We start from the raw sequence: 26,331 nt of genomic DNA, 5'->3' as shown, positions 1-26,331 counted from the left end.
CCATGCTCATGGATTGGTAGAATCAACATAGTAAAAATGTCGATACTCTCTAAAGTAATCTACATGTTTAATGCAATTCCCATCAAAATTCCAATGACATTCATTAAAGAGATCGAGAAATCTACCATGAAATTTATATGGAAAGACAGGAAGCCACGAATAGCCAAGGCAATACTCAGTCAAAAGAACAATGCAGGAGGTATCACAATACCTGACTTAAAACTATATTACAAAGCAGTAGCAATAAAAACAGCATGGTACTCGCACAAAAACAGACATGAAGACCAGTGGAACAGAATAGAGGACCCAGATATGAAGCCACACAACTATAACCAACTTGTCTTTGACAAAGGAGCTGAAAATATACAATGGAGAAATAGCAGCCTCTTCAACAAAAACTGCTGGGAAAACTGGTTAGCAGTCTGCAAAAAACTGAAACTAGATCCATGTATATCACCCTATACCAAGATTAACTCAAAATGGATCAAGGATCTTAATATCAGACCACAAACTCTAAAGTTGATACAGGAAAGAGTAGGAAATACTCCGGAATTAGTAGGTATAGGTAAGAACTTTCTCAACGAAACTCCAGCAGCACAGCAACTAAGAAATAGCATAGATAAATGGGACCTCATAAAACTAAAAAGCTTCTGTTCATCAAAAGAAATGGTCTCTAAACTGAAGAGAATACCCACAGATTGGGAGAAAATATTTGCCAACTATACATCAGACAAAGGACTGATAACCAGAATATATAGGGAACTTAAAAAACTAAATTCTCCCAAAACTAAAGAAATGGGCAAGTGAACTAAATAGAACTTTCTCAAAAGAAGAAATTCAAATGGCCAAAAAACACATGAAAAAATGCTCACCATCTCTAGCAATAAAGGAAATGCAAATTAAAACCATGCTAAGATTCCACCTACCCCTGTTAGAATAGCCATCATCAGCAACACCACCAACAACAGGTGGTGGCGAGGATGCGGGGAAAAAGGAACCCTCTTACACTGTTGGTGGGAATGTAAACTAGTACAACCACTCTGGAAAAAAAATTGGAGGCTACCTAAAAAGCTAGACATTGAGCAACCATTTGATCCAGCAATACCACTCTTGGGGATATACCCAAAAGACTGTGACACAGGTTACTCCAGAGGCACCTGCATACCATGTTTACTGCGGCACTATTCACAATAGCCAAGTTATGGAAACAGCCAAGATGCCCCAGCACTGACGAATGGATTAAGAAAATGTGGTATCTATACACAATGGAAATTTATGCAGCCATGAAGTAGAATGAAATGTTATCATTCGCTGGTAAATGGATGGAATTGGAGAACATCATTCTGAGTGAGGTTAGCCTGGCCCAAAAGACCCAAAATCGTATGTTCTCCATCTTATGTGGACATTAGATCAAGGGCAAACACAACAATCGGATTGGACTTTGTACACATGATAAAAGTGAGAGCACACAAGGGAGGGGTGAGGATAGGTAAGACACTTAAAAAATTAGCTAGCATTTGTTGCCCTTAACGCAGAGAAACTAAAGCAGATACCTTAAAAGTAACTGAGGCCAATAGGAAAAGGGGACCAGGAAGTAGAGAAAAGGTTAGATCAAAAAGAATTAACCTAGAAGGTAACACACATGCACAGGAAATCAAAGTGAGTCAATGCCCTGTATAGCTATCCTTGTCTCAACCAGCAAAAACCCTTGTTCCTTCCTATTATTGCTTATACTCTCTCTACAACAAAATTAGAAATAAGGGCAAAATAGTTTCTTCTGGGTATTGAGGGGGTGGGGGGAGAGGGAGGGGGCGGAGTGGGTGGTAAGGGAGGGGGTGGGGGCAGGGGGGAGAAATGACCCAAGCCTTGTATGCACATATGAATAATAAAAGAAAAAAAAAGAGTTGTGTTCCCACTGGAACAAGGAGACAGTTCATGAGAGGAGGGCATTCTCCTTCTTCTTCTTCTTCTCCTCCTTCTCCTCCACCTACAAGAAACCTGGAGCTTCTCAGGTTTATTTTCCATCAGGGATGAGTCCCCAGTGGATCCAAGAGGCCAGTTCCTGAGACACGTGCCTTCTTTTTCTGACACCTTGTCTAGGAAACAGATCAAAGCTTCTAATATTGTGTTCTACCAGGGAATGAGGCCCCAGTGGATCCAAGGTGCCAGTTAATTAGAAATGAGCCTTCTTTTCCAGCACCTCTCCTCCAGGAAACATATGGCAGCTTCTCAATATTGTTTTCTACAGGAGATGAGGCTCCAAACTATCCAAGGAATCGGCTCATGAAAAGAGGGCTTCCTTTACCTCCACCACCACCTCCAGAAAACATATCTGGAGCTTCTCAAGATTCTTTTCCATCAGGGGATGAATTCCCACTGGATCCAAAGAGCCCATTTGGGAGAAGAGGTTGTCATTTTCCTCTACCTGCTCCAGGAAACATATCTGGACCTTCTCACGGTTCTTTTCCACCAGGGGAGGAGTCCCCTTTGGATCCAAGGAGCCAGCTTATAAGAGAGTCTCCATTTTCTCCATCTCCTCCAGGAAACATATCTGGAGCATCTCAAGTTTATTTTCAACTAGGGAATAAGTCCCCCATCAATCCAAGTAGACAGTTCATGAAAAGAGGGCCTCCTTTTCCTCCATATACTTAGGAAACATATGTGGAGCTCTTCAAGGTTCTTTTGCAATAAGGGTTGTGCTCCCAATGGACCAAGGAGCCAGTTCATGAGAGCAGGGTCCTCTTTTCCTCCTCAACCTCTTCCACTAAACATATATGGAGCGTCTCAAGATTCTTTTCCACATGGGATGTGTTTCCAATGGACCAAGGAGTCAGTTCACGAGAGGAGGGATCCTTTTCCTCCTCCACCTACTCAGGAAACATATCCAGAGTTTCTAAAGACACTTTTCTACAAGTGGATGGGTCCACAATGAATCCAAGGAGCCAGTTAATGAGAGGAGGGCCTCCTATTCCTCCTCCAACACATCCAGGAAACATATCTGAAGTTTGTCAAGATTCTTTTCCATCAGGGAATGAGTCCCTAATGGATCCAAGTAGCCAATTCCTGAGAAGGGGGCTACCTTTCCTCCTTATACTTCAGGAAACACATCTGGAGCTTAGCAAGATTTTTTGCACCAGGGTATGAGTCCCAGTGGATCCAAAGAGCCAGTTCATGAGCAAAGGGCCTCATTCTCCTCCACCTTCTCCAGGAAATATATCTGGAATTCTCAACATTGTTTTCCACCAAGGCATAAGTTTCCAAAGGACCAAGGAGCCAACTCATGACAGCAGGGCCTCCTTTTCCTTCTCCACCTCCTCCAGGAAACATAGCTGGAGCTTCTCAAAATTATTCTCCACCAGGGGACGTGTTCTCAATGGATTCAAGGAGGCACTTCATTAGACTAGGGCCTCCTTTTCCTCCTGGATATCCTCAAGAAACCTTTTTGTAACTTCTCACCATTCTTTCCCATCATGGGATAAGTACCCAATGGATCCAAGGGGCCAGTTCATGAGAAGAGGGCCTCAGTTTCCTCCACACTGTCCAGGAAACATATCAAGAGCTTCTCAAGATTCTTTTACACCAGGGCATGAGTCCACACTGGATCCACAGAACCAGTTCATGAGAAGATGGTCCCCTCTTCCTTCTCCACCTCCCAAAGGAAACATATATGGAGCTTCTGAAGACTCTTTTCCACCAGGGGATTAGTTCCCCCTGCATCCTAGTAGCTACTTCATGAGAAAAGGGCTTCCTATTCCTCCACATCCTCTAGGAAACATGTCTGGATCTTCTGGATCCTGTTCCACCACGGGATGAATCCAATGGATCTAAGGAGAAAGTTTATGAGAAGAGGACCTCCTCTACATCCTCAACGTACTCCAGGAAACATATCTGTAGCTTCTGAAGATTCTTGTCCACCAAGGGAATGTTTTCCCAATGGATCAAGGAGCCAGTTCCTCCTCCAGGAAACATGTCTGCAAGTTCTCAAGATTCTTTTTCCACAAGGGTATGAGTTCCCAATGGATACAAGGAGCCAGTTCATAAGACAAGGACCTCCTTTTCATTCACCTCCTCCAGGGGATGAATCCCTAATGAATGCAAGGTGCCAGTTCATGTTAAGAATGGCTACATTCCTCCAGTTCCTCTAGGAAACAGACTTGCAACTTCTCAAAATTCTTTTTTCACCATGGGATCAGTCCCCAATGGAACTATGGAGCCAATTTATGAGAGTAGGGCCTCCTATTCCTCCTAGACCTCCTCCAGGAAACATATCTGAAGCTTCTCAAGATTCATTTCCACCAGGGGATGTATTTTCAAAGGATCCACAGAGCCAGTTCATTAGAAGAGGGCCTCCTTTTTCTCCATATACTCCAGGAAACATATCTGGGGCTTCTCAAGATTCTTGTCAACTAAGGATGTGTTCCCAATAGATCAAGGAGTGAGTTCATGGGAGGAGGACCTCTTTTTCCTCCTCAACCACCTCCTGAAAACATATCTGGAGTTTCTCAAGATTTCTTTCTACTAGGGGATGAATCCCCAATGGATACAAGGAGACAGTTCATAAGATGAGTACCTCCTTTTCTTTCACCTCCTCTAAGAAACATAACCTAAGCTTCTCAAAATTATTTTCCATCAGGAGATGAGTCCCCACTTGATTCAAGGAAACAGTTCATGAGAGGAGGGCCTCCTGTTCCTCCTCCAGCTCCTCCAGGAAACATTATCTGGAGATTCTCAAGATCATTTCTAACAGAGAATCGGTCCCCAGTGGATCCAAATAACAAGGCATGAGAAAAGGGAATCCTTTTCTTCCATATACTCCAGGAAACTTATCTGCAACATCTCAAGATTCTTTTCAACCAAGGGATTTGTTTCCAATAAACCAAGAAAGGAGTTCATGAGAGGATGGACTCCTTTTCCTCCTCCATCTCCCCCAGGAAACACATCTGGAACTTCTCTAGATTCTTTTCCACCAGGGGATGAGTCCCCAAAGGACTCAACTAGCCAGTTCACGAGAACATAGCCTCTTATTCCTCCATATCCTCCAGGAAACATATCTCGAGCTTCTCAAGATTCTTTCACCTGGGGATGAGTACTCAATGGATCAGAGGGGCCAATTCATGAGAAGAGGGCCTATTCATATCCCACCTCCTCCAGTAAATATATCTGGAGCTTCTCAAGATTGTATTCTACCAGGGGGTGAGTCCCCAATTGATGCAAGAAGCCAGTTCATGAGAAGAGGGGCTCCTTTTCCTCTACCTACACCATGAAACATACATGTAGCTTCTCCAAATTCTTCTCATAGAGGGGATGAGTCCCCCAACAGATCCAGGAGCCAATTCTTAAGAATAGGGCCTCCTTTTCCAACTCCACCTCCTCCAGGAAACATATCTGGTGCTTATCAAAATTGTTTTCCACCAAGAAATGATCCCACAATTGATCCAAGGTGCCAGGTCATGAGTTGAGGGCTTCCCTTTCCTCCACCTCCTCCAGGAAACATATCTGGAGCTTCTCAAGGTACTTTTTCACCCAGGGAAATGTTTCCAATGGACCAAGGAGCTAGTTTACAAGAGGGAGCCTCTTTTTCCTCCTCCACCTCCTCAGGAAATATATCTGGATCATCTCAAGATACATTTCCATCAAGGGATGAGTCTCCAATAATCTATGGAGCCAATTCATCAGAAAAGGGCCTCAATTTCCTCCCCTCTTCCATGAAACAAATCTTGAGTTCCTCAGGTTCTTTTTGACCAAGTGATATGCTTCCAGTGGGTTGGAGAATGCAGTTCATCAGAGAAGGACCTCCTTTTCCTCCTTCTCCTCCAAGAAACTCAAGATATTGGAGCTACTCAAGATTCTTTTCCAGCAGAGGATGAGTTCACAATGAATCCAAGTGGCCAATTCATGTGAAGATGGGCTATATTCTTCCACCTCCTCCAGGAACTATAACTAGAGCTTCTCCAAACTATAACTAGAGCCTCTCCAAATTGTTTTGCAACAGAGGAGTCCCAATGGATCCACAAGAAGACAGCCACTTGTTCCTCCTCCACCTCCTCCCCCTCCTCCAGCAACATATCTGGACTTTCTCAAGATTTTTTTCCAACAGTGATGCAACCCTATTGGATTCAAGCATGAGAAGAGGACTTCTTTTCCTCCACAACCTCTAGACACATTTGATCTTCTCAAGATTCTCAAGATTCTTTTCCATCAAGGGATGTGTTCCCAATGAACCAGAGCCAGTTCGAGAAGAGGGTCTCCTTTTCCTCCTCCACCTCTTGTAGGAATCGTATCTGGAGCTTCTGAAGATTCTTTTCTAAGAGGGAATGAGTCCATAATGGGATCAGTTTATAAGAAGAGTACCCGCTTTTCCTCCTTATACTTTAGGAAACATCTGAAGTTTTCAAGATTCATTTGGACCAAGGGATGATTCCCAGTGGATCCAAGGAGCCAGTTAATGAGAAGTGGGCCTCCTTTTCATCCACCTCCTCCAGGAAACAAATCTGGAATTCTCATGATCTTCTCCACATGGGTATGAGTCCCCAATGGATCAAAGCAGGCCATTCATGAGAAGAGGGCTTCCTTTTCCTCCTAAACCTCCCCCAGGAAACATATCTGGAGCTTCTCAAGATTCTTTTCCACCAGGAAAAGAGGGCCTCTTTTACCTCCATCTCTTTCAAGAAACACATCTGGAGCTTCTCAAGGTTCTTTCCCACCAGGGGATGAGTCCACTATGTATCCCATGGAGCCAGTTCATGAGAAGAGGGCCTCCATTTCCTCCATCTCCTCCCTTTCCACCAAGGGATGTTTTCCCAGTGGATCCTCAGAACCAGTTCATGAGAGGAAGGTCTCCTTTTCCTCCAGAAAAAAATGCCAAGAGCTTCTCAAGACTCTTTTCCACCAAGGAATGTGTTCCCAATGAGCCAGTTTATGAGGAGGGCCTCCTTTTCCTCCTCCACTTCCTCCAGGAAAGCTATCTGGACTACTCCGGATTCATTTCTGCTAGGGAATGAGTCGCCAATGGATTGCAGTTCATGTGAAGAGGGGCTTTTTTCCTCATCCTCCTCCAGGAATATGTCTAGAGCTTCTCAAGAATCTTTTCCACCAAGGGATGTTTTTCCAGTGGATCCTTGGAGCCAGTTCATGAGAGCAAGGTCTCTTTTTCCCCCTCCACCTCCTGTATGAATAATATCTGGAGCTTCTCCAAATTTGTTTTTCACCAGGGGATGAGACCCTAATTTATCAAAGTAGTCAGTTCATTAGAAGAGGGCCTGGTTTTACACTTCCTCCTCAAGAAAACAAGTCTAGAGTGTCTCAAGATTCTTTTCCACCAAAGGATATATTCCCAGTTGATCAAAGGAGCAAGTTCATGGTAAGAGGCCCTCCTGTTCCTCCACCTCTTCCAGGAAACATATTTGAAGCTTCTCAAGATCCTTTTCCCCCAAGGAATTTGTTCCCAGGGAATCTAGATAGCCACTTCATAAGTGAAGGGCCTCTTTTTCCTCCTCCACCTCCTTCAGGAAACATTATCTGGAGCTTCTCATGATTCTTTTCCACCAGGAGATGAGTCCTCAATGAATCCAAGGTGCCAGTTCATGAGAAGAGGGTCTCCTGTCCTCCACCTTCTCCAGGAAATATTTCTCAAACTTCTCAATATTCTTTTCCACCAAGGGTTGTCTTCCTAATGGATCCAAGGAGCCAGTTCATGAGAGGAGAGCCTCCTTTTCCTCCACCCCCTCCAGGAAATATGTCTGGAGCTTCTTGAGACTATTTTCAACTAAGGGACTTCCATGGCCCACCATATCTATTCACTGAGGGCTTTCCCTAATTATCTTTCCCCAAGAGCTGGGTTCCCTCCTGCTGTACCCACATTCTCTAAGTAGAAGTGCTTTTCAGGGTCAATTCCACCTTCAAACTATCCTGCTACTGAACTTCTACAACCAGAGGAAAAACCTTGGGAGTATTTTGATCTCTTTTTAAAGAACTTTTGACCTCTCTCATCTTCAATTTAAAATACCACTGTTACTTTGTCATTATTCTTTACCTTAATTCAGAGCTTAACAGAATTATAATTCTCAAGATAGTATTTTATAAATAGATGAATTAAATATGAATCTTTTATTTACATTCATTTTAGATAGTATATTTTAAGATAGTGTAACTATTTTGATTATTTAATATACTATCACATAATTACATACACAATTTATGTATGTAATCTTGATGTGGAGATATTTTAAACTCCAAGGCTGTATCTTTATGCCAAGAAAGTGTATTTACTACAACTATAAAACAATGTGAAAGTAAGATCTCTTTTCAAAGTACTTTTGACTTCTCATTTTCAGTTTAACTACTGTTATTTAGTCATTATGCTTTATATCAAATTAAAGCTTAATAGAATTATAATTTTCACAAGCTTTTTATAGATGACTTCAATATGGATTTATTTCCATTCTATTTCATTTAGTATATTTTATTTTCATTTTATTCTAGATAATATAACTATTTTGATTACTTAATCCACTACTACATAAATATTAATTGGAGTTTTATGTATGTAATTTTGCATTGGGGCTATCTTAAACTCCAAAGTTGTGTCTTTATGCCAAGAAATTGCATTTTAATAATTATAGACCAATGTGAAAGATCTCCTTCTGACTTCTCTCTTTTCAATTTAAATCACTATTGTTAATTTGTCATTATACATTGTCAGATTGAAGCTTAACAGAATTATAATTGTCAGGATAGTACTTTATTAACAGATGACTTAAATATGAATTTATTTTTTGGATAGTGTATTTTCATTTTATTCTAGATAGTATAATTATTTTGATTATTTAATCAACTATTACATAAACAATAATTGGAGTTTTATGCATGTAATCTTGCAGTGGGGCTATTTTAAACTCCAAAGGCTATGTCTTTATGCCAAGAAATGTATTTACTATAATTGTAGACCAATGTGAAAGTAACATTATGCTTAATTAAACAAATTTTAATTAAAAAAAATCTTTCTGTTGCTCAGCTATTTCTGAATCATGGAGAACATATTCAAGGATGAGCTTTTATATTATCATTTGAAGGCTGGGTCATATAATTGCACTTAAAATATTTCCTACATATACTCTGAAAGCAGAACATACTTTATGTAAAAAGATTAGTTATAAGCTAACTTTTCAATAGTTTAAGCTTTTTGCTTCAACTATAGTCTGTAAAATTCAGCAGTGAAAAAGGAAAAATAATTGCCCTTTGAAACTACCTAGACAAAATTAATCCTGTATATTACATCCAGCATTACTTTTCCCAGTTTGGTTTTAACTAGGAAGGGCACCTTCTACAATCTCTGAGGAGGGATCTTTCAACATTCCAGCACACTTCACCATCAGGGCATGTTTCATTACATTCAAACTAAATTACTTTGGCTTAAGAATGATCCTAATTCCTTTGCCACTCTAAATAGTTCTGCCCCACCATGGTATTCATGACCTTGTGTAAATGTCTGGAGAGTGATATGGTCAAACTCTGTTTCAGCACTACTATGATCAGGTTACTCAAATTTAACTTTGTTTTCCCATCTTATTATGTTTTTTTAAAAAAAATGCTTCTCTATATAATCAGATAAAATTTCCCTTTTTCATTTATATAGTACACCAAGAAAAAGATAATTAAAATAAAGACTAAACGCTGACAAAAACCTCAACACCATTTGTTCTACTGGGGGGAGATAACAGTCCACTTTTTGCCTGTAAAAGCCTAAAAATTTTACTTGTAATTACAGGGCAGTATTTTAAGTGTTAAAAGGTACACAGATCCTGCCAGGCTTCAGTGGGTCATGTCTATAATCCTAGCTACTCAGGAGGATCACAGTTCAAAGCTAATTCTAGGCAAACAGTTCATGAGACCGTATTTCGAGAAAACCCACTGAAACCTATTTCAAGAAAAAGGGCTGGCAGAGTGGCTCAAGCAGTAAAAGTACTTGCCTAGCAAGCCTGAGGCCCTGAGTTCAAGCCCCAGTACCACAAAAAGTGAAATAAAGAAACAAAAAAAAAACAGTGCTGCCAAAAAAAAAAAAAAAAGGTACACAGATCCAAGGAATTTCTCTTTTGGAAGGTAAGTTGTCATCTATATGTTACTAAAATTATAAAATAGATCTTTCCAATGAAAACAGATAAACACAATGAGATCATGGATAAAACACGACAAGGTATCCTCTGGGGCATGAATACTGAACTTTGTTTTGAAAAGAAAAAATTTCTAGAATTGATCACAACACACAATCTCAATATTACTTCCAGTCATGAGAGATGTGAAGACAATTGGCAGGCTAAAAAAAAATCAGTGTTGGGGACCAGGAGCAGTGCTCCTTGCATTGATTCATCAGTCAGACATGAAGGAAGAGCCACGAGTGTGTACTGTTCACAGAAGTCACTCACTTCATGGAACCAACCTTAGGAAAAGTGTAGATCCAGCCAGTGGCCAAGATCTACCTTAAACAGAAAGTCTTTCTTGACTGTTTCTTTCAAGGTAAAAACTCAAGAGGAAGTGACCAATTCTAAAAGATCACAAAATAATAGGATGTAAGAAATAATAGGGTGTGTTTCTTTGAAAAGTCAGTGAGTGAAATTCTCAAAGGTCTAAAATTTTCCAGATAAACTGACAACAATAAGGTCCTTGGGATTCCTGGTACCATAAATGAATAAAGCAAATTTTCTATATTTACTTGTAATTAAGGCAGAATTCCATGAGTGACTGACAGCAAAATAATAATACATAAATGAACCAAAGGAAAACTTTGGAAACAAGGTAGGTAGTCCAACAACAGAAGATTGTCAAATGATTACTCTACATCTGTACAATGAAACTGTGCAGTCATTCACAATGGTTTTTGTTTTGAGACAGGGTCTCACATGTTGCCCAGGCTGGCCTTGAACTCCTGGGCTCAAATGACCCACTTCAGCCTCCTGAATAGCTCAGGTATAAGTGTACACCTCCATGTCTGGTTCACAATGTATCTTTAAAGAATACTCAAGGAGGGGGAAAAGGTTGATAATCTGTTGTATGATGAAAACTTATAAAATAATACAGTGTATATGATCTCTATTTTAGGGAAGATGTGCACAAATAAAAAGATTAGGAAGATATAAACAAATTATCAAAAGTTACCTCTTTTAGTAAGAATTTAATGCCTCCACAATTTTTCTTTTCCAAATGAAAAGAGCATAACCCATAAAGAGAAATTGTTATTTTTAAAAAGAATTCTGATCAGTTTGCTCACTTGTTTTTTATAACACATAAAATGAAAAGATACATTTGGTGTCCAAAAAGCAATTGCATTAACAATTATTTTTCTTTAAGTTATAAAGTCAACAATTCATTAAAATTTAGTTTTCTTACACATTTTTCCAATTTACACAAGAGCAAGGTATTTAAAAAAAACACATAATGTAAATTTTTATTCAAGGTGGCGATCTTCCATTTGTTCTTCTTCATTCATCCTTGAGTCTAAAAAATGAACTTCATATGCTTGATTCCATATGTTTTAAAGAAAACCATGATAATGAGTGCCCACAATCCCAGGATGAAGCCCCCAGGAGGATGCCAATCTTTCAGCTTTGGTTTCTGCAAAACAAGGATAACATGATCAATTTAGCAATAAAGAATTCAGCAATAGACAAGGCATGATGGTTCATGCCTGTAATACCAGTGACTTAGGAGGTGGAAACTGGAGGATCACAGATAAAGGCCAGCTTGGCAAAAAGTGAGATCCCCATCTCAACAAATAAGACAGGTGTGACACTGTGTACCTGTCATCCTAGGTACACAGGAAGCTGCAAGTAGGAAGATTATGATCTGATGCTGGCCCTGGGCAAAAACATGAGACCCCACCTAAAAAAAAAAAAAAGCAAAAAAAGGGCTAGAGGTGTGGCTCAAACATATGACCCCCAATTTCAAACTCCAGTACTACCAAAAAATAATGGTAGTAGTAATTCAGCAATGGATAAAGCAAATACTGATGGAAAAGAGAAATTTTACTATTTGTGTTTTACGGGAGAGCAATTTAGCTGAATTAAATGTTTTGGGATAGCAACAATGGTAGACTTTAAATGGGATAAAAATCCCAAAAGGTAAACTCCTACCTAAGATCGGTTTCAGTTTACATTTGGCTTCCTCAAAGCTTCCCTGACTATCAGTCACTCCCCCTCACCTGAGTTATTCAGTAGCCTATCAGTCCTTCTCACTTTGAATTTATACATTCATTAGCTTTTCAGTTTTATCTGCCTCTCCTATAAAACTACAGTTCCCCGAGGGTCATCTTGTTATATTCCCAGCACTGATCTGCCACAGTGCCTGGTACACAGTGCCTGTCACACATGTATCACACTGACTAAATCCGTGGAAGAAAACAAATGCCACCCAACTCCAGTCACCATGCAGATATTCAATAATCACTTGTGTGTGGGTCAGAGTCATTAGTAATGTCACATTTCTCCCCTGACATACAATGCTCCTTACCAGGTTGTGGGTTGTGCTTGTTCAAAACTCACTAACTCAAACGATGCCATCTCCTACAGAATTTTTCCAGTTCAAATATTCTTTAAATTCTCATAGCACCTGATCTGTAATTCCTCTGACTGTTACTCCTATCTACTATGTAAATTACCTTTATTGTTTATCTCCACACAAAGTTCCTGAGGTCAAAGTCCATCTTAGTCCATTTTATACTCCCTTCCCCATTCCCCACCACACCATACACATAGCCATGTGTCTTGTATGCTTCTTTTCCCTACAAGGACTAGTCTTTCTCCATTTAGTTGTCATTTTAACAGTTATACTATGGCCCTGTAATTGAAGACTTATGATTAATCACTTCTTTATGAGTCTACATACTGAATTGCTGCCCAAGATTTTAATAATTATAAGAACCACCTTTAATTAATTCAAAATTAACTCACTAAACAAAAAAAGGGAAAAACCACCCTAATATTTTAATTTGGGTCATAATGCTAGAGTTTTAGGAGCTTTTAATCAAATACTTAAAAGGAATTGAACTCAATGTTGTTTAGAGTAAATACACTCCATCTTTATTCCTTTGCTGATTCTCACCCTCTAATACTTCCAAAAAACTCCCCAAAACATTACCCAAAAATATCAACTCCAAAGGTGGACGTGGTGGTATATACCTATAATCCCAGCAATTGCAAGTTTGAGACCAGCCTGGGCTATACAAGAAGACCCTAAGTCTGATTTTCCTCATGTAACTTTCCACTTAAAAGTCTTTAATGGGGGTTGAGGATGTAGCTCAGTGGTACAGCATTTGCTTAGCATGCACAAGACCCTGGGTTCATCCCGAGCACTAGAAGAAACAAGGTCTAATATGGATTTTGATCATATGATCATGATGATGACAACAAAAGTCTTTGCTCTCTAATATCTTATGGAATGATAAGCTCAGCAGTTCCCAAGTCATTCCAGTGACAGGGTTCTTAGAAGTCTCTGTGCTCTTTGCACAGCACTGTACAAATCTTAATTTCAGTAGAAAATCTAGAATGATTAGTATAAAGCATATTAACCAGGTAATATAAATATTATAAGCAAGTATCAAAGAAAAAAATAAGCATGTGAACTAAACATGAATGATTTACTGCTCTGCCTTTCTCCTGTTTATTTCCTACAAGCCATATAGTTGTAAATCACATGAAAGGACTGAAAAATTTAAAACCAAAACCAATTTTTCTGTAAACTGGAAAAAGAGTCGCATTATCCATTACAGCAGAGACACACTTCTATAAATAGCCTGCAGATGTTCCTGGGAGCCCAGTTTAAGAGCATAGACCTAGTTGGGAAACAAGATTCTGATTTCCTAACTAGGAGTCCCTGATTTACATGGCATTTGTAAATACACACACACACACACACACACACACACACGTTACTGTAATAGGAAAATTAAATAATTCTTGTCAAAATTTAGCATTATATTAAACACATAACTGGAGATAACAACGTATAGACAATTGTTTCATAAACCAAATTGGTCAGCTTCAGTGCTAAAGTATTTCAGAAGCTGTTTAAACCAAGTAGTGTTTAAAGAAAATGGTGAATATCATTTAAGTTCTATCATGAGAGTACAGAAATAATAATCAAGTACCTAACACCAAATTGTACCTCTCCAGTGCAGAGACTCTAGTTATTTGCCAATGAAATAGAGTACCTGAGGTTGTAATTTTACCATTAGATTATAAACTTAGCAGCCAGAAACAGCTGCCAGAGATAAGACAGCTAAGGGGAAAATAGCATATAAGGAAGTAACTACCACAATTAGCTCTGACAGCTATTGTGTTCTGATATTCCAAAAGCTGGCTCAGTGAACTGTGGAAGCAGCCTTTCTGGTCCTTCAACCTTTCAACTTCCTTGACAGGCATCTTCTAGATCGATCACAGATGTCCACGAAGGACCAGAGAGAAAAAAGCCAAATTCCAAGAGCAAACTTTGAAAGTAAAGAAATATATATAGTTATGAACTTATAATAGAATGGTGTTTTTATTCACATTATAACAACATTGCACACGTTAACAAAAGCAGCAATCAGCCCTTTGAATACTGCCATTTCAAGTTGCCATGCTTTTATATTCATCCCATCTTTTCGATTTAATGTGCTAACTAAATGTACTTTGAACTCAGCTTAAGAAGGCACCAGAATACACTCCCCCAGTGTGTCCTCTCCCATTTTCTTACAAAAATCCATTCAAAGGTACAGAAAAAGACGACAGCACACCCTACCAAAATTAAATGAATCTATGATGAGAAACCTCAGATAGTTTCACCATCTGAAAGTCTGAGACATCAGGCCTAAAGACAATTTAATAGTGGGCCCGGTTGTCTAATTGCTACATACCATGAAAATGATTGCTTTGCTCTGGGAAATAATAATTCTGCTGCTGAGAAAGGGACTTGCTGCCTTCTCCCTTTTCCTGCCTGCTGTTTAGAAGACACAGTGTTTATATAGTAGAAGGATGAGTTTGAGGCAGCCAGAGTTGTATAACTCATTCTAACTTACCCAGTGGCAAGCCTCTTTCTACTTCCATTTAAATGGGAAGGGGAGGGGAGGGAGAAGGAAGGGGAAGGGGAGAGAGGGGAGAGGGGAGGAGAGATGGGGAGAGAGGTGAAAAGGACAGAGACAAAGAATCTACATCCCTACTCCCAGATCAACAAAATGCAGCTAGCCAACAATGCGACAGAAGTAACAACCCAGTTATAAGTAAACAGGTTTTGCTTGCATTTGCTCTCTCTCAGATTTCTACTACTACTATGAATAAAAGCCTAAGCTTCTGGAGGAAAAGGCAACTTATGGAGAAGAACTGAGATCCTCCTGGCCAACACCCAGCCAACTCCCAGCAAAACCACCTAACTTTAACCAGAGTTGCCCCCAGACTCATGAGTGAGCCAGCTGAGAACATAAGAACCACCCAGTTAATTTCAGCCTAAATTGTCAACAAGCAGAATTTTAAGATAAATAAGTGCTTTGGAATGGTTTGTTAAGTATCAAGAAGTATATCTACTAAGGTGACAATGTGGAGGGAAAAAAATCCTAACAAAATAAAAACAGTTCCCATTTACATATTTATAGCTTCAGGTTTCTACAACAATTGTATAAATAAGAATAGTGTAGAGGACCAACTAATCCATCCCTTTTCCACCATGAACTTTATAGGGATGAGGTGGTCTATCAACCTTCCTAGAATGAGAAAACCAATCTCATTACTACATCAGACCTACAATCCACAAAGCAGTAACTTCCACCACTAGTTCTCCCTTACAGTCTTTCTGGAGAGAGACCCTAGTTGCCACCATGGCAGAAACTGCCCTCAAGGAAATGAAACAGGGAGTCTAGAGACTAACTCAACCAGCTTCCTTGAAGCCTTGTTTTTCCAACTATAACCTAGACCTGAAGTCTGGTTCCATTCCTGTTAAAGTTATCAGTCAGTGGTAATCAGATGTTGCCCCCTGCTGGACAAACACACACCTTGAAGGTTTTTATGCACTGATACACTGTAAATTTTCAAAGTAGTTCATTTAATCTCAGATGCTTAAGGATGAACTGTTTTCAGCTATAATTTTAGTGTTAATAGAAAGTTGTCTATAGTTTTCCTTAACCCTGATTTTAGCTTTTCTGTGACAAGAATACCAACTATTAACACTGTTAGTTAATACTGCTGCGGAATTTCTGGCCAACTGAGACAACTCTTGGAAAAGAAAAGTAAATTTTCATTTGTAGATACTGTGATTAGATATTATGGGGATGAACCTAACCAAGGTACACTGAAAGCATATATGGAAATGTCACAATAAGCCTCCCCCGCACAACTAATATATGCTAGCAAAAATGTTTCTTAAATGTATAAATGCTAAAATATTAGATATCAACAAAATCTATAAAAACCAACTCTAATAATTACTGAGAATGAAATAAAGAGCTCAGATTTGAGATATTTTTTAAATATCAATACCCTTTGTGTCAATAAAAGTGGGTCCGAAAATGGGGAAAAAATCATTTGCAACAGCAACCAAAGACATAGAACAACTAGGAATACTCACAGCACAAGACTGGTTATGCAAACAATCTATATTACTCTACAGAGAAGGGCAGAATAACAGGGAAGAATAACAAAAAAGATATGATAATGCTAAACAATAATGTGGTTCTGATGTAAGAACAGAAAGATGAATAAAACACCTAGAAAGTAGGTAATCAGCCCAGTACCCAAGACTTTATATATGATAAAGGAACTATCACAAGTCAGTGAGTAAGGGAATATTATTTTTTTAAAATCAGTTTTTGTTTCTAATACTATAAAACCAAAATACACTTTACATGATTTAGAATTTAATGTAAAAATAGAAGAAAAAAAGATAAAACGTGCAACTGTACAATCAATAAACATAAGAAAAAGTGGAGAGACTTTCAAAATAATTTTTGGAAGATCTGTATTTTGCCTAGTGTATAAATAAAATTTAAAGGCAAATAAGTGGGAAAATGCAATAGAAAAGGGGCAAATTCAGAGCATAAAGTTTTCCTCAAAATCAGTAAGACAAATTATCAATAAATGAGACAGGGAAATAAAAATTTTTCACAAAACAGTAATTATAAATGGCTAATTCATATTTGAAAATTTTTTTCTTAATCATAAAACAATGTGAACTATTTTTCCTCTTTAAAATTAAAACAGTAAATGTTAAGTAGGATGATCAACTTTTCAGAAAAGTAATTTGCTAATAGGGTCAGTCCTTTATTTTTATTTTTTAGCAGTACTGGGGTTTGAACTCAAGGCTTCATGCTTGCCAGGCAGGTGTACTATCACCTGAGTATGTCTCTACCCTCTCTTTTTGTTTCAGTTGTTTTTTGGATAGGGTCTCATGTTTTTACTGAGGGTCAGTCTTGACCCCAATCCTCCTACCTATGTTTCCCAGGTAGCTGGGGTTATAGGCATGGGATTACAGCACCACACCCAGTACCCCAGAGGTCTTTAAAATGTTTATTTCTTCTCACTTCTAGGATCTGTAACAATCCTAGGATCTAATTTTAAAAACTTAGAAATGTTGATAAAGGTTTTACAGAAAGAATTTTGTCTCAGTGTTATCTACATAATAAAAAATAGGAAATAATCTATATAAATCATAATATGGGAAACATTGTATATCCAATATCAGACTGTCATCAAAACTATTTTCAAACAATTTTAATGTTTGGAGAGATGTTTATGTCTTATCAATAAGGAAGTAAAACCTGAATGTGAAATGTGGTCTGTATTTCTGTAACAGTATTCAAAGAAGGGAAACATGCTAAAGTTTTAGCAATGTTTCTCTGGGGGAAGCAGAATTATAGGTGAATTTTAATCTCTATATATTTATCCATATTTTTGAAAGATGCATACACATAATGGGTATGAACTTTAATTATTTGGGGGAGGGACACGGGAAGTATATAAAAAATATAGTAAGAAAAGCCTATGTAGGAGAATCATCACATACTCCTTCCCTTACTGGGAGGGGCACCACAGTAATACCACTTAGCTCTCATAAGCTACATGAATACATGACAGCAACTAATATAACACAGTGCTCTTCAGTATGTGTTTAATGATATTGCTGACATATAACATTGCTATTTTTAAAATAACTATATGTAATATTTTAGACATTCTACAATGATTTTACTTACAATCGAGTGACAGATTGATATAATTATTGCATTTTGTAGTACAGCAGTATTTGAGCTAAGTTCATATTAAAGTATATCTTGTAATTCATTTGTGTCCATTAGAGCTTCTCATAAAATGACTGATTTTATGTAGTTAAGGCACTCACTGACTGCTATTAAATACAGTCCCCTTTTTTTAAACTTTCACAATAAAAGCTACAATACAAAGGCAAAAAGCATACATAAAACACTGCAACGTGTCATAAGAAAACACCTAAAAGCTTAAGGGCTACCTATTATTGAAATGCTTAATATTTCAAATCAAAAGGATAGGTAGCTAAGCAACACTGCGCTTCCAATTGTGAATAGTACTCAGTTTCCCTGTTCATGTTGCTAGGATAGTATTACCATATAACTTCAAAATTCTTGCGAGCATATATCTAACTGTTAAAATTATATAAAAGGAGGAAACAGGTTTTTCAAAATTGTATATATTTATTGCTAAGCAAACAGAAAACTTCCAAAGTGTCATTGAGATTTTCATAAAATACAATGAACAGTTCAGTTATACTGTATATTATTTATTTATTTTTAATACTTTTTTGTGAGACTGGAGTTTGAAATCAGGGCTTCTGGCTTGCAAAGCAGGTGCTCTACCACAAGAGCCACATCTCTAGACCTATACTATATTTTAAAGAAAAAAGATTACAAAACAACCTAAGGTTACAGTTACAATTACTTAAGAAAATAACTGTTTTCAACTGTCTAATTAATGATAGTTTATTAGTATTTCAAATCTTTGTTCATTCTATAAATTTTGCAGTAGGCAAAATTCTAAGACAACCCCAACAATTCCCAGTCCATGATGTACACACCCAAGAGAGTATCTGCTCCTTGAGTGGGAACAAAACCTGTGAGTGTGATGGGATATCACTCATATGAGTAGGTGGCATTATATACCAAAGAGGAAGGGATTCTGAGGATGAATTAAGGTCTCCAATCATTTTACTTTTAGATAATCCAAAGGTATATTATACTGGGATGGGATGGGTAAGAAGATATGAAGGAAGAGGCTAACCTAGTCAGGTCAGTCCTTTAAAAAACAGTCTAAGTATCAGACAGAGAAGTCAAAAAAAGAGACATAATAGAAGCAGACATAATGCTCTCCTGTCAGTCTTAAAGAATCAGGCTATTACAACTTTCACAATTTTAGTTTAATGAAGGTATTTATCAGAAGGAAAAAAAATCTAATTAGTATCTAACATATCCATTTATAATTACATTTCATTTCTCTCTAGCAATGTTATAGATTGAATAACACAACTTAAAAGTCGACATTTTTTTTAAAAGTTGACATATTTATTTCATAAGATTAAGTTGTCTACTGTCACATTTTAACTAGAAAACTGTTAGTCAAAATTAGGTAACTATCTTCTATTATTCTATTATTACAAGGTAATAATAACTTGGATATAGAGCTGGCAAATTACAGACACAAACAAAATAGAAAAATCAAATACATTGATTAAACATTGATGAATATATTTGAATGTAGCAAAACAATCTTTAAAAGAAAAATTCTATGCTTCTCTAAAAATTACCAAAAATCATAATGAAATAATTGAAACAATACACAAATAACCCATCAAACATGATTGGTATCATGAAATGAAAGTTAATCCTGAATGCTAAAAATCTGTAAAAGATATTGATTCCTTTAATATAAAAGAGAACTTTCCTGACATGTATGTATCAGTTTTAAAGTGAATGATAACCTCAATTCTTATCAGGAAGAACATTAATGTGACTTCAGGTCAATTTAGATGACAAATTAAATAACCTAGTTACACTACTTCAATCTGTTGCAAGTCAATAACTACTGCCAAGTAGAGAGCACGAAGCTGAAGGGAATTGTATTTCACGATGTTTATATCTAAGCAGCCAGTCTCTGTATAGATGAAAAGAGATTTTCTGTGGCTTTGTTTTCCTTTTTTCAGTGACAATTTGGCAACCATTTTTCGTGGACCACTGGATTTGACTAATGTCGAGTTCATTAAGATGTACATGTAACAACAACAGAGGCCAATTAATAAAAGCAATGTATTTTTTCTTTTCTTTTCCTTTTTGTAACAAAGACAATAACTTACATTGCAAATTAAAACCTTCCCACCAGAAGCAAAGGATTCACTGAGCATGAATGATTTCATTCTGTTTCTGAACTTTTCTTTCCTGTACATCCTCTACTTTATGCAAGGAGCATCATTTCTCCATTTCCAGGAGCTGGGAAAGGGCCATTTCTTCACTTCTAGTACGTTTATTTTAATGATGAGAAAGTCAACACTTACTCAAAAAACAATAACCTTCCACCAAAGCACACACATGCCCAAAACACTATCACATTAGTCTATACTTTACCCATAAGACAAATATAGTTGGAAAACCTAAGAATAATCAGAAACTATGTGATACACTTTGGTATAATGGAGTACAGAAAAATAAAACAAATTTCCTATTTAGCATATTTATAAAATTACAATGTGTTTTAAAAATCAAAGTCGCCAAATTGGAACCACCGTTATGAGGCCTGGAGTTTAGGCTGGTGACAGTGAGTGGTAGACACTCTGCCTAGCTTGCACAAGGCCCTGGCTTTGATTCCCAGCACTGCATAAAAAGCAACAACAAAAAGAAATGCCATTATGATTCTATCATGGTGTCTATTAATAAAAATCTGTTCTAAAAGATTTTAATGTCTTTACTATTTATAAAAATATTTTAAACAAAAAAGTTTATAATAATATTCTCTGAGAAACAGCCTCAAGATTTTCTGAAAGCCTTTGTCTTAGTAACTAAGATGATGAAGCTACAATACAAAGAAGAGTAAAGTTAATTACAACCATGTATCTTAATATTCAAAGCAATACAAAGGGTCAAATGTCTAATATTCATTAGGGATGCTTGTTTTCTAAATGTGATAAACTCTAAATTACTTTGACTTGTGAAAGAAATGTGTATTTGTCTAGTTGCTTTTAATTACTGACTGTTTTAGTTCAATAGCTAATTCTCAAATATTCAAAGTCCACTCAGGCAAGTTAATGATCGAGGTTCTTAGACACTTGTTTTTCTTTTAACTTTTGATGTTGTATTATCTATTAGGCTGCTTACAGTAGGGAACAGATTTTTTAAAAAGTTATACAGGCAATCTTTAGTCCATGAATTATATCCCAAACATCCTCTTTATCATTAGTCTTACGGAAATCGGACATGAAATTCTTGAAAATCAGATAAGAGGTGGATGGATTATCTGGGTAGATCACAAAAGCCTATTAAATCCTTAAGGTTGGTGAACTGTCTGAACTAAATATTGCTTCTTAGAAGAGATGATTGTGTAACCAAAACTTTCAAGTGAGTCATCTATAAGTAAATTATTTTTTTAAGCAGAGCTATTCTTTGGATTCGAGCTTAGCCCAGTCAGAATGGCTAACAAACAACAGTGGGCAGGGTGGCTCAAACTTGTAATCCCAGCTACTCAGGAGGCAGAAATATGGATGATCGCAGTTTGAGGCTAGTGAAGGCAAAAAGTTAGCAAGACCCCATCTCAAACAATAATGAGCTGGATGTAGTGGGGTGCCCCTACTTGGGAAGCCACAGGTAGGAGGATCACAGTCTAAGGCCAGATCTGGGCAACAATACAGACCCTATCTGAAAAATAACTAAGGTAAAAAGAAAAAAAGGGCCACAGGCATGGCTCAAGTGGTAGAAGCTAGCTAATACAAGACTCTGAGTTCAAACCCCAATACCACCAACAAAAAAGGGGGAGGAGGAGTGATGAGAAAAAGTAACAGATGGGGTGATCAAAGTATATTATATGCATGTATAGAAATATCACAATAAAATGTCTTTGTACAATATACACTAACAAAAATTTATATTAAAAAACTATCCTTTAGCACCCTGCCCTATCACTTACCTCTTCAGATTTTTACTTATCTCAAACTCTCACTGAGGAGCCAAGGGCAACTGCGGTGGAAAAAGAAATCAAGAAACTGTAGAGAGGACACATCTCTTTAGGCCAGTTTTCAAATAAATGAATATTGAACTAAATCTGTTGATATTTAGTTCTTCCAAAATATGGTTTGAATTAATCAGGCAAGCATTATACCAGTTCGTAACTCAAAGTTTTTTGAAGACAAAATTTCTTTGAAAATATTTAAGTGTTTATAAGGAGAAACATAGCACAGGAGTTTAGAACATTGACTTTGGAATCAAAGAGACCTAGATTCAAATTCTGGCTTTGTCACTTACAGGATGGAAGACTTCCGTCAGACTGCTTCAAGCTATTCTATACCTCAGTTTATTCATGTGTACAATGACATCTCCAATGGGACAAGGTATAGTCTGGTGATCATTATGATCTGTTGTCATCATAACCACCTGTTTGCAGTTGCATTGCAACAATGGACAGGAACAGATGAAAAGGGATAGAATGAAGAAGAATTAAAATACAAGTATATGTGAATATCATGAGAGGGAGAAGGGAAAGGAAGGAGGCAGAGAAGATGAGTTAGATGGAGGGGGAGGGAGCCTCACTGTCTCCTCAGCAACACCAACTAGTCTCATTTTTAAATCTTTATAAATTGAGTGAACACAGGTTATCTGTTTTTGTTTTGGAAAACACAACTAGTGAGGCTCCCACTTTTCATTTTTAATATTAAAAATTAAGATATCAGAAAGCGATATGATGACAAGTTTATAGATGAACCAGAATTTTTCAAAACTACATAGTTGATGAAATAACACTGAAATTTTTATCACTATTTTCAAACAGTTTTACAATTTCATTTATTCCTTAAGAAGTGATCATTTTGGAAATGAATGTGATGCTATAAAATGAAAGTTGAGGTTAACTTAATTTTAAAACATGTCACAGTTGATATTAAAAAGAAGAGCACATGGCCTTCAAATAGTTCAATTTCATTCCTTGACTTACAATTTGAATGAAAATAAGTGAACAGTATATTATTTTTCCCTGCACTTCATTTTTAAAGTTTCTACGGTGAGGGAAAGTTCTGTAAGACTTTAAAACAATCTAAGTCCCTAGGCAGACAGTATACAGATCCATACCCTTTTGATGAGTTTCCAGATAGCGATAACTCAATAGGCATATTTTTTAAAAGAAGGTATCAGAGAATTTCTACTTAATAGACATTTTAGTCAACCTTTAGTAAAGTTTAACTGTAATGGAGTATTACTGGAATAGAAAAATATTAAAATACCAAAATAGCTACAGCAGAATAAAATGAAGAATAATCATAAATAGAGATAAAAGAGCTGAAAATTTACACTAACCCATGTCCTCTAACAGGAGTTAGAATTTTAAGTTCGAGATAACATTTCAGAATATAGACAAGTAAGAAGAGATTCTTAATTATACATATTTTGAAACATCACAATTATAAAATTCAGACGCTGAATGATTTAAAAAAAGGTTCTGTGGGAAGACAATGCAAATAACTACCTACAGTACAGTGGTCCTCAACCCAAGGTGGTTCTTCCCTCCATGGCAGGGGAGCAATTCAGAAAAGGCAAGAACACGGGTGAGGAAAAATGCTGGTAATATTTTCCACTAAGGCAGAGTATTTACTGACACACAACATTTGAATAGGTCGAAGTGTTTTTTTGGTTTTGCATTTTTTGTTTTTTGGTGGTACTGGGGTTTGAAAACAGGGCCTCATACTTGCTAGGCAAGCGCTCTACCACTTGAGCCACTCTACAGCCCTTTTTGTGTGGAGTATTTTTGAGAGTAGCTAAGATTACAGGCAAGAACCATCGGTGCCTGGCTAGGTTGAAGTTTTTTAGAGCATACATAGTTTGTGGCTTTATTTGCCTTAGTTGAGGGACCTGAATTAATGAAAAAGAAAAAATTATCTCATTGTTTTGAGTCCCAACATTGAAATTCTCACATATCTTAAACCTCCCAAAAGCATCTACCAATGCCTCTAATCATATATATACAAATATATATATATATTACATATATATATATATATATTACACATATCATGTATACATACATATACATATATGCTTGCTTAATACAAAAACAGTCTGGGAGAGTAAAGATAAAGTTCACAAATGAAAACAATAATCTCTAGGACCAACAACAGGGAGACTTCTGGAGGTTTAAATTCAGAAATTAGTATTTACTGAGTTCATACGATGTCCTTGTAGCTTTCATGACATAGCATACTCAAGTTATCCCTACATAATTATGTCACAAATTCTTGTTAAACAGTCAATTATTTCATTATTACAACTATGTAACTATTGTTTGAGCTGAACCACAATATACTCTGATAACTTTTCTTATACAACTTTACTCCGGAAGCTAATAGCTACTTTGCTCTCTTATTAGCTAAATAATTTGCTATGTAGCTATAATTAAATTTATTCTTAAATTTGAAACTTCTCTTAGTATGGTCAAACATATTGCACAATTTATCATCATTCCACAGATCCCAGATACCCATTAGGAGCCCTCGACTGTCCTGATCCAATTTTTACCATTCACTCTTTAAACTTCTGCACAGCTGCCACCCTGAGACTTTCCTTCCCCATCAACCTGGGAATTTCACTGGGATCCCACCTTGAAGGAACAATCTCTTGGGCCCTGGATGATACAGTTTCAGGTTATTTTTTTTTTTACTCTTTCACTTAATGAATCATATTTCCAGTGGCTCTTGAAAAAAGATGAATGGAAAAAAACACTGAGACTTGGAATGTCATTCTTATATCAAGATACTTGCAAGTAATTTAGTCGTTAATAAAATCTTATGTAGGAAATTATTTTCTTACATAATTTTGAAGATATTCCTCCACTACTTTCTTGTTTGAAGTATTACTATTGAGAAGACATCCTGGTTCCTATGCTTTTGTGGCTTTTTTCCACCATTCTGGGAGTTTTACAATTTCCTTTTTAGTTTTCTTACTCTTCTAAATTTTCAAAATTATGCTCGTTGGTATGGGATATATTTGATTTTTTACTGTTTGGAGTACTCAATGAACTATTGAGTTCTAGAAAAGTTTTCTAATATTACTTCTTTAATATATTTCTCCGTTTCTCCTCCCTCACTCTCTCTCTCTCTCCTTCTCCCTCTCTCCCTCTCTCTCAAGCTACATGCTTGCTTCAGCTTAAGACACACCACATCACCACATCTCCAGCCCCCTTTTTTTTTTTTTTTGCTCTGGTTATTTTTGAGCTAGAATCTTACTTTATGTCCAGGCAGGCCTGGACCACGATCCTCCTATGTATGCTTCCTGTTGTTGTAGCTGGGGTGACAGGCATACTCCACTGTGCCCAGCTGTTGGTTGAGATGAGATCTGGTGAAATGTTTTGCCTAGGGTGACACTGAACTGTGATCCTCCTAATCTCAGCCTGCCCAAGTAGCTAGGATGTAGGCTTGAGCCACTGGTACCCAGTCTCTTTCTTCTTCTCCTAGTACTTTTATTAGTAAGATGTTGGACCTCATAGGTTATTATCTAAAATTACGAAGGGTTTGAAATTTTACCCTATTTCCAAACTATTAAGTTGACCTAGCACATTTTCATGGATACTGACAAAAGACATGAGATTCCTGAGTCACAGACAAAGGATTTTATCATCCATGGTGGTATAAGCTTCATGTTTGCACTAGATCCCTCTTGTTCCCCAAGTCCCATAAGGACAATGCAGTGATTGGCCCAGGTAGATGCAAATTTATGTAACAGACAAAAATCCCAAGATTTGTAAGCCCTAAATCTTTTATAAGAGGCTGCAACAAGCCTGTTCAACCTTTGCTCTGGAGAAAGACATTATCTTTTATTATAATAGATAGCAAATAATTCTGTTCTTTACCCCAGAGAGAGCCACTATCTCTGTCTTCCAAGGCTGTTCTCTACACAAACATCTCAGACAAGATGATCCAGAACAAAGGGCTGTTTTAAGGCTCTGCTCACAAGATATGCAGAAAGTGAGACTCATGGAGAATTGGTTAACAAGTTATTCCTTTTACTTTAAAAATCATTTTCTCTGATTTCCCTTATTTGTCATTTTTTTCTACCTTTGGAGGGTTTGCCAAATTTCCCTTCAAGTTAATATTGAAAACTGT

At 37.2% G+C, this 26,331-nt stretch overlaps 1 protein-coding gene across 4 annotated transcripts in view; it reads right to left on the bottom strand.

Moving 5' to 3' along the window:
• Positions 1-11,151: 11,151 nt before the first annotated feature.
• Pigk (phosphatidylinositol glycan anchor biosynthesis class K) overlaps positions 11,152-26,331 on the bottom strand; it is a 100,691-nt gene continuing 85,511 nt past the window's right edge. For 2 of the 4 annotated variants that reach the window (XM_074079731.1, XM_074079734.1), the window contains 2 exons: positions 11,793-11,874; positions 11,152-11,607 (listed from right to left, as the gene is read on the bottom strand). In XM_074079731.1, the coding sequence (XP_073935832.1) occupies positions 11,528-11,607; positions 11,793-11,874 (162 nt within the window). In that variant the 3' untranslated portion in view covers positions 11,152-11,527. Of the gene's footprint in view, positions 11,608-11,792; positions 11,875-19,872; positions 20,226-26,331 lie in introns of those variants that run through there. The other 2 variants (XM_074079732.1, XM_074079733.1) reach the window with 2 other exon arrangements.

The sequence above is a fragment of the Castor canadensis genome, chromosome 7, assembly GCF_047511655.1.
Source record: "Castor canadensis chromosome 7, mCasCan1.hap1v2, whole genome shotgun sequence".
In the NCBI taxonomy this organism is placed as follows: Eukaryota; Metazoa; Chordata; class Mammalia; order Rodentia; family Castoridae; genus Castor; species Castor canadensis.
This window is presented reverse-complemented; position numbering and strand designations above follow the sequence as displayed.